This window comes from Ptychodera flava (assembly GCF_041260155.1).
Source record: "Ptychodera flava strain L36383 chromosome 3 unlocalized genomic scaffold, AS_Pfla_20210202 Scaffold_27__1_contigs__length_13241970_pilon, whole genome shotgun sequence".
In the NCBI taxonomy this organism is placed as follows: Eukaryota; Metazoa; Hemichordata; class Enteropneusta; family Ptychoderidae; genus Ptychodera; species Ptychodera flava.
Genome location: NW_027248281.1, coordinates 1,461,422 through 1,471,608, shown reverse-complemented (window position 1 = coordinate 1,471,608; position 10,187 = coordinate 1,461,422). Strand labels below are relative to the sequence as shown.

General features: G+C 34.8%; 1 protein-coding gene across 3 annotated transcripts in view; it reads right to left on the bottom strand.

Annotated features, from left to right (window-relative positions):
• LOC139126358 (hypoxia up-regulated protein 1-like) overlaps positions 1-10,187 on the bottom strand; it is a 33,281-nt gene continuing 23,094 nt past the window's right edge. For 2 of the 3 annotated variants that reach the window (XM_070692427.1, XM_070692428.1), the window contains exons 18-23: positions 8,947-9,107; positions 8,372-8,582; positions 7,178-7,396; positions 5,083-5,332; positions 3,125-3,280; positions 1-2,284 (exon numbers count right to left, since the gene is read on the bottom strand). In XM_070692427.1, coding sequence (XP_070548528.1) covers positions 2,205-2,284; positions 3,125-3,280; positions 5,083-5,332; positions 7,178-7,396; positions 8,372-8,582; positions 8,947-9,107 — 1,077 coding nt within the window. In that variant the 3' untranslated portion in view covers positions 1-2,204. The remainder of the gene's footprint in view (positions 2,285-3,124; positions 3,281-5,082; positions 5,333-7,177; positions 7,397-8,371; positions 8,583-8,946; positions 9,108-10,187) is intronic. The other variant, XM_070692429.1, reaches the window with a different exon arrangement.

The following is a 10,187-nucleotide window of genomic DNA, read 5'->3' as shown; positions in this document are numbered from 1 at the left end:
TACCTTGCAAGTATGGTTTCTTTGTGTGTAGAAGCATAGACTTTAGAGTCTACATATATGTAGTGTTTGTGTGAAGTGGAAAATCTTACTATGAAATAACATTACACTGCTTTTCAATATATTTCTATCTGAAGTCAGAACTAAAAAAAGTGAAAATAATTCACTGCAGTCTATTACTTGTAGTCATATCAGCCTTCATAAACTTGATAATATATTTGTAATCTTGCCACGCTGTCAGTGCCTAAGTGGGGTTACCATGCTCAGTGCTTAGGTGGGGTTACCAGTACCTCCATAGGACTAACACATTAGGTGGTATAGTAGAAATACAGGCAGTACTGGGATATTGGTCTATTGAAGTACAAGGATATTGGTCCATTAAAGTACAGGGATATTGGTCCATTGAAGTACAGGGATATTGGTCCATTGAAGTACAGGGATATTGGTCGATTGAAGTACAGGGACAAGATTTTAATTAAAGAAGGTCAGCTTGTCCATAGGAAATAACATGGAAGTAAATTGTTTCAAAGTACCGGTATGTGCAATTAAGTGTACATATAATATTTCAGATATCTATGTAGAAAGCAAAAAATTGTAAAGATTGCTCTAGCATTATATCATATCAGTATTTAACCATCATATTTATATCAGATTGCTCTGAACAATGACTTTAAACTGTTAGTTGCTACAGAATTATATGGCATTTGCAAACTACTGATTGATGACCACAGAAAAACAAAACTGTCAAATCATCAAATGCAATCAACATGTTGAATTACATGGGCAGGTTTATCATCATTTAAATTTTAATATCTTGTGAATAAATTTAAAGGGCCAGTAGATGTGACTTTTAATGATTTTCTCAATACTTTTGATTTTCAATGTCAAACTACAGTTTATTCTTCTAATCTTTAAAGCATGCATTCTTCCTGTCAACTGAGCCTAGACATGAATATTATTGTTGGTCTGAATTAGAATTCAAATGTAAACAATAAATGTGCATTTTACATGTATACACACTGTGTTTTAGGAAGTAAAACAAGTATTTGCACTGTACAAAATAAAAAGTGACAAAATCTCAAACGCTACATCTACAGTCCCTTAAAATACAGCAGGGTGTTTACTAAATACAATGCTCCATAGATAGCCAGATATGATCAGTGTAACATCTTATGACATCATTGAGTCAGAAATTGTCCAAAATAGAGAGAGATTTAAAATATTGGAATGTTTGCTGCAATATTAGCAATGGGAAACTGCTAAGATAAGAAACTGAGATCATCAGTACATTTGACCAAAAATTCACTTTTGTAGAGACACAGAGCTGATGAAAAAGTCATACATTCTTTTTTTTTTACTGAGAGACCTTTATTTCTCACATAAGGAACTTTGTCACAAAGAATAAACAGTATACAAATTTATATTGCAAAATACTAAAATCTGAGACAAGAATGTGCTAGCACAATCTAAACTGTGTAGACTTGATAACATTTGATGCAATGGTGAATGCTAACCAATATTTAGCAGTGCCCTGTGTTACTGACGTCATTTTAAACAGAAATGCTAGAATTACTCTAAGTTTACATCGACTGACCATAATAAAATTGAGGTATGTAAATTGGTAACGGTCTTGTCAGCAGATTATGCATTGTGTTCATAAGGACGTTAATTCTTCTTTGTAACCATGGTAACATCACAGGCTACCGCAGGAGGTGGTCCAATGTCTTTCTCATTTGGTCATTCTCAATCATTTGCAGGAAAAATCTCTGTTATTAATCTCCTCTTGTTGCATACAAAAACACCAAAAATTGTTCATTTTTGAGTCAATTCCTTGATCACAAACTCAATACTGGGAGAAGTCAATGATACAGCCACAGCTGTCATTTCCTATCTTCAAGTAAGAGTGATTGCTGCTATCAGTTTTCTTAAGAAATCTGACAGACTGAAAACAAGAAGTGGCGTACTATTTCATCAATATTGCATACTGATTAAAAACTGGATCAGTAGACACACTGTGAGATCAAGGTGGCAGTAAAAAATGCATGATGGAAAAACTGACAAAATCTGAAATTGTTGATATGGCAACCACAGTAAACATACAGGAACATAAAAATGACATATGTAAAGTGTTTTCATATTTCTTCTGTACAACCATCTACAGTAATTCTTTTAAATAAATAGTAACATCTCAAAATGGTTTGAAGTTTTCATAGTTCATTTGGATCGTGAGTTTTATCTTTAGTTTCTTCATCTTGCTTTTCTTCAACATTTTCTTCAATCACCTCTTCTGTCAACAGAATATCAAAAACTAATAAGTAACTTTGTTTGAATGACATCATCATTGCTGCATGGGATTACCTCTGAATTACTGACAATACTGTCTTCATGCAAGTCATTGCACAGTGTAATCTTTCACTTTCCAACCATGTTCCTTTGGTATTGGTAAAATATTAATGCATAACAAGATGGCCACACCAATGTTTACCAATGATAATGTAACAAACACTATCATTGGAGTGAAATTAGTACAAACATTGTTATTGTGGTGGAATTATAACAACCACTGTATCATTGGAGTGAAATTGTTGATGATTGAGGCATTCTTGTAAATACTCTTCAGGGGTCAAGGTTAAGTCAAGTTCATCTACCGTGGTCTCCATTCACAAGATTAAGTCATTGTGATTTTCATTTGTCAATGCATTCAATCCAAACAGTTAAAGTGATGTTGAGTTTCAAGAATCAACAAAGACTTTTCAATAGTTTGTTCGTTGTTTCTCACCTCATGGAGACAGATCTCATTCATGAATACAGATCTCACATGCCATGCTTCACCCACAGTCCCTCTATAGGGACTGTGCTTCACCCACAGTCCCTCTATAGGGACTGTGCTTCACCCTTGCTTATGTCAACCTATGGTACATTATATTGATCACTATCACACATATGAATTCACAAAGATGAGTTGAAATGAAAAATTTCTTTTCTGTGTGTTTCATTCACTCACAAAACGCAGCACTTATGTGTCGTAAAAATGAAACTAACATCATTAAAACAATAATCAATGACCGACTGTTAACAAATGTAGTTACTTTTAGTCATTTGATGAACTTCAAAATTGATTGCATACCCTGTGAATCTGGGGAACCAATTTGTAAAATTTCCTCATCACTTTTTCCAGAATCTGAATCTTGTGCTGTTTCTGTGTTGTCTAAATTTTGTGGTATCTCTTCCTGAGTTTCTGGTGTTTCTGAGACTTCTTCCTCAACTGGATTTTCATCAATAGCTACAGATAGACAGTGTGTATAAATTGTAAAATAGACGGTGTATATAAATTACATCATGGAAAGTGTGTATAAATCATGTGATAGATAGACAATGTATATAAATTACATAATAGACAGTGTGTAAAATATATGATAACTGGTATTTGAACTATAAGATACACAGGGTGTATAAATTAAAAGATAGCTTGGATGTATACATTGTAAGATAAATAGACAGGGTACATAAATATAAGATAGATAAGGTGAATAGATAATAAGATCAACAGACAGTGTAATCATTGTAAGATAGACAGATACAGTGTATTATAAGATAGGCTATGTACATTGTAAAATACACAGGATGTATGCATTGTAAGATAGATAGGGTGTAGACATTGGAAGATACCAAGACAGGGTGTGTACATAAAAAGATAGACAGGCCAGCTGTATACACTGTAAGATAGACCGGTGGTTTACATAAGATATACTGCGTTCAAACTGCGAAAAAGTTGAAATGTTTCTGTGACACTATTTGTACGGTGCAAACACATGGGATTAATAGTTTGAGTCCTCTTGTGTCCAAACACACAAATTAAGTCTTAAGTTTGTTTTTGGTGTTTTAGCCGACATATAGTGCCCTCTCGAATTCTCATTGTCAGACCAGTTATTGCCATGAGATGTAATGCTCTGTTTGGCAGCCATGACGACAGGAAATTGAATGTTGGTTGTTCGTGGGTTGTTTGTTATATATTATAAATACCTGTCGTGTGAGACTATTTAAGATCTCTCTGAAGTGGCTCAGTCTGCTCACACAGCGAGTTGCAGATAGAGTTAATCCCTACACCAGCTCAGGTCTGGCCGGCTAAACCCTCTCAAATTTGAAACGTTTTTCAGAACCACTTGGGAAGGTTCACACATAAATGTTATGCCAGTATTGGACCTGAGCAGTTTCAGAGGCGTTTTGATGGTCTGTGTGTGAACAGCACTTTAGATAGACAGGTTGTATACATTGTAAAATAGACAGACAGGGTATATACATTGTCAGACAGACAGGGTGTATTCATTGTCAGACAGACAGGGTGTATACATTGTCAGACAGGCGGGGTGTATACATTGTCAGACAGACACGGTGTATTAATTGTAAGATAGACAGACGGTGTATACATTGTCAGACAGACAGGGTGTATACATTGTCAGACAGACAGGGTGTATATATTGTCAGACAGACAGGGTGTATAAATTGTCAGAAAGGCAGGGTGTATACATTAGATAGACAGGGTGTATATATTGTCAGACAGAAAGGGTGTATATATTGTCAGACAGACAGGGTGTATAAATTGTCAGACAGACAGGGTGTATATATTGTCAGACAGGTGTATAAATTGTCAGACAGACCGGGTGTATACACTGTCAGACAGACAGGGTGTATATATTGTCAGACAGACAGACTCAGTTCAAGATCAGATATGTAAGGGCCATGTGCATGACAAATGAAATTCACTCTTTTTAGGAGAGGGTATTTGGCTCCATTTTGATTAAAGGGTGTCCAATTTACACCAAATATTTGTAATGCTTATGGATAACTCCCACTAAGCTTTTGTTTTGAAATGTTCATAACCCTATCAATAGTTTGAACTTCCCACTACCTATTTCAACAATTTATTATGTTAAGGATGTTCAAATCTTAACTTTTGTTTTCAGATTTTTGAACTTCCTTTTGGTTAAGGAGAGGCTGAGGGCATTTGAGGTCAACATTGATGGGTTTTGTTTGCCATGAATATGTTTTAATCATCAACAATACAACAAAAATTTCAATTACTACCTTGCTCATCAGCTGTCTCTGTCTTGGCATCTTCACCATTCTCTGATTTGGTTTCATTTTCTGCCTTTTTCTTAGATTTCTCTTTCTTAGTCTTCTCCTTTTTTGGCCTTTCCCGTTTTGCTTTGTTCAGTAGATATCGAATTTCTCTGTCCAATGCTGTAATTTTCTCAGCGATATCTTCACAGAGTAATACTGGTTTTTCATGAAGAGGAGTTGCTGCTTGCTCTGTTGTCTTATCTGCTTGCCATTGCTGTCATCAAAAGATTTCAAGAATAGCTGTTAAAAGGCAAGTTGTTCTAAAACATGAAGTTTTGAGTGAAAGAATAAAATGTCACGAAATAATACAAGATATCACATTTTGTTTTTCACGAAAAGTTTCATATGAGTTCAATTACAATTTATCATTGAATACAGTTATTGCAATTAATGACAAGATCAATTTGACAGAAAACAGAAAGGATATGTTGAAGTTCTGAAGTTTACTGGTACATGAACACACATCACAATATGGCTATTGAAAAATTTTCGATTAAAAGAAAACATAGGGCCAAAGTCCCTGAAGCTACTATAGACATGGATACAAAATTAAGTATTTCCTGACTGTATGAAATTATGTCACTAAGGTCATCCTAGGGACCTGTAAACCAAATATTAAAGCTGTCTGACTAGCGGTTTTGAAAAACAAGCAACCCAACAGTTGACAGAGCTCTGCTGTGTTATGTAGAGAATAACTTTTTGTGACACATGTATTGATGAAGAAGGTGGATATCTTTGATAGCTCATTAAAAGATGGCCTGACCAAAAATGGCAAAATTAGCTGCAAAAATACAAAATTGACGATTTCATCATCATTTCAATATATTACATTAAGATAAAGCCCAGGAACCTGTATACCAAATATCAACGCTATCAGATGAGTAACTTTTGAGAAACAAATATTTTGACCAAACATGGCAAAAATTGACCCAAAAATACAAAAATTGAAGATTTCATCAAATTTCAATATATCACACTAAAACAACCCCTAGGAACCTGTATACCAAATATCAAAGGCACCAGACAAGTATTTTTGAGAAACACATTTTTTGACCAAAAATGGGAAAAATTGCACCCAAAATACAAAATTGCAGATTTCGTCATATTTTCAATATATCATATTAAGTTCATCTGTAGGAACCCGTATACCAAATATCAAAGCTGTCAGACGAGTGATTTTGATGAAATAAAGTTTTGACCAAAAATGACAAAAAAATTCCTTAAAAATACAGATTTGCATATTTCATCACAATTTGAACAAATCTAAGTTGGGTTATCCCTAGGGACCTGTATACCAAATAACAAAGCTGTCTGACCAGCGGTTATGAAGAAGAAGATTTTTTACCAAAAACGCCTTTTTTGGCATTAATTTGCCTACTTTCAACAATATCAAAAAATTAAAAAAAATAGTTTCTCAAAATCATATTTTTCAACTACACAACAAATATCAAATCAGTAAGTACTGCGGTTCTCAAGATATTTGAGTGGACGGACACCTCACAAACGGACATACATACATACATACATACATACATACATACATACATACAGACTGACGCCGAATAGATACCCATCTGAATAGCTTCTACAGACTATAGTCTATAGTAGCTAAAAAGTGTTTTTAATGAAGGCTTTGAGGTTCCTAAGTAAAGATATTGTAAATGAGATTTTCAACTGTAAAAGATGTAAAGATGTTGTAAATGTTGTGTATAGTAAAGATGTTGTGTATGGTAAAGATGTTGTAAATGAGATTTTCAACTGTAAAGTTGTACACCAGAGATGCAGAATAAGTAGGATTAGTTTTCAGCTAAAAGCTTCACAACTTCAACATTTGATAATACCAAAATGAATTTCTGTATAGTCTATGAACTAAAATCACTGCAGGCACCTTGTAAATGCCGTTGCTTAATGAAAACTGACTTGTTATTCAGTGATGGTCTAATATTCTCCACTGTGTATAAGAAGACCAACATTTTACACTGCAAAAACATATATTCTAATTCAGTACACCATCACTGTAGGTCACATGATATTTAAATTAGTTTAATTTGTTACTTACCAGCGTGTCATTGGTCACTTTTTGTAACGTTTCTAACTCTACAGATGTATAAATTTGATCATCTCCTGTTAAATTATTGGCCAATACCATTAATGTGAGTGAAGCATTTACAGCTTCTTTCAGCCTTGCTAACATTTCTGGTCTTTCTCTGTGCTCTCTCACTCTAAAGAATACATCTTTAAAGTCTTTCTTCAGAGTTTTATATTTATCTTTATAACCCTATAAAGACAGAAAGCACAAAAAAACATGAATGCAGACATTCACAACATTAACTTGAAGAGATTGATAAATTAGTTGGTCTAGGGTAAGTTTGATCAGACAATAAACAGAACTGACGAGTATCAAGTATAGGATCTTAGCAAAATTTCTCTAACTCTTATTTGTCAAGCATACCAGGTGATATGTGCTTCCATCAATGTTCTTTTGTAATGAAAGATAATGGAGTGATCTGAACAATGGAAATCAGATGTCAAATTTGAAGTCCGTCATCAGAATTCAGAAAATTGTATCCTCATATTTGAACCACTGAAAAATTATAGACTTTCAAACAATATTTATATGTTACATGGTTTATCAATTTTTCCTGCATAATCTTGAAAAGACAGAATTCTCTACGTCAGTCATGGAGGATGATGTACAATTGCTATCTTCCATGAATTTGATCATTTCTAAATCTTGAAGTTTACGTCAAGTTAAAAATAATTATGGGTCAGTTTCAGTCAAATTACACATATGCGCTCTGCTACATCATCAACAAGTTACCAATGAACCTTATTGGATGTGTGATGTTTGATATATGAGGCATGTAATAACATATTGTACTTTACAGTACTACGGTCTACTGTATTTGGTACTTCAGCATGGATTTATTTCACATATATATATCCTTGTGATCTTGAAATTAATCTAAACCAAGTTGTGAAATCTGGTACAAGGTTGGTCCAAATCACTTTAAAAAGCTGTAGCCTACAGTACTGAATAAACATAAACATAATACTAATAAGAATAATAATGTTTGTACCATTTAGTTTGGATGATGGAGTTGTAGACCTGTACACTTGGTGTCAGGGATGTAATGGTTAACAGGATTACAAATTCAAATTTATCAACATTACTAGAAACCAATACTAGTTTGCTTTTTGAAACTACAGACTATGTTGGGAGATTCACAATTCAGGTTACAGGGCCACTTACTTGTACGTCAGCATCAGCACCATCATCATACAGCCAATCAGATGCTTCACTGAGTTTACCCAATAAGACACTACGTTCCTCTTCCCTTGTTGCCTTTTCGTATTCTTCTTGATACAGTTTATCTTGAGTTTCAAATATGAAGGATTCCAACACATTCTGAGCTTTTTCTCTCTCTGCTTTTTCAAGATCTCTTCTCTTTAGTTCCTTAAGTCTGTTCAATAAAATTTGGAAAGAATTAAAACTTGTTAAGTTTCTAAAACCCAATATCCACACAAACCAGACATATTGTTCAGCATCCATACTGTATGTATCTGACATCTACCATAATAAATAAATCAATTCATTTGAATATTTCACATTTGCACAAGAGTGTCATCATATGACTGATTGTGTGGTGTTAATTCTGACCAATCAGGTGCAAGACCGACTGAGAGACATGAAAGAAATGAGGAAGGTGATACAATTTTGGACCAATCAATTGAGAGATGGTGTGAACAGTCAGATAAGAGAGCCATACCAAGTAAAAACACAATTCTTACCAATCTCAGGAGAGACTAACGTGAAGAAATACTTACTTTGCTTTCGATGATTTGATTATTTCTTTTGATGGATCTTCTAAATCAAGGATAGTCACTACAACGCCAAGATCTTCTTTAATTGTCACAGGTTTCGCAGATTTCTTCTCTATTATTTTCCCGTCCGTTTTCTCTGTGGCATTTTCCTTCTCTTCTTGTTCCTGAACAGAGAAAGCATCACATGATATCAGTCTTTGAGTTGCACTGGATCACATGATATCAGTCTTTGAGTTGCACTGTATCACATGATATCAGTCTTTGAGTTGCACTGCATCACATGATATCAGTCTTTGAGTTGCACTGCATCACATGATATCAGTCTTTGAGTTGCACTGCATCACATGATATCAGTCTTTGAGTTGCACTGTATCACATGATATCAGTCTTGAGTTGCACTGCATCACATGATATCAGTCTTTGAGTTGCACTGCATCACATGATATCAGTCTTTGAGTTGCACTGCATCACATGATATCAGTCTTTGAGTTGCACTGCATCACATGATATCAGTCTTTGAGTTGCACTGCATCACATGATATCAGTCTTTGAGTTGCACTGTATCACATGATATCAGTCTTGAGTTGCACTGCATCACATGATATCAGTCTTTGAGTTGCACTGCATCACATGATATCAGTCTTTGAGTTGCACTGCATCACATGATATCAGTCTTTGAGTTGCACTGCATCACATGATATCAGTCTTGAGTTGCACTGCATCACATGATATCAGTCTTTGAGTTGCACTGCATCACATGATATCAGTCTTTGAGTTGCACTGCATCACATGATATCAGTCTTTGAGTTGCACTGCATCACATGATATCAGTCTTTGAGTTGCACTGCATCACATGATATCAGTCTTTGAGTTGCACTGTATCACATGATATCAGTCTTGAGTTGCACTGCATCACATGATATCAGTCTTTGAGTTGCACTGCATCACATGATATCAGTCTTTGAGTTGCACTGCATCACATGATATCAGTCTTTGAGTTGCACTGCATCACATGATATCAGTCTTGAGTTGCACTGCATCACATGATATCAGTCTTTGAGTTGCACTGCATCACATGATATCAGTCTTTGAGTTGCACTGCATCACATGATATCAGTCTTTGAGTTGCACTGCATCACATGATATCAGTCTTTGAGTTGCACTGCATCACATGATATCAGTCTTTGAGTTGCACTGCATCACATGATATCAGTCTTTGAGTTGCACTGCATCACATGATATCA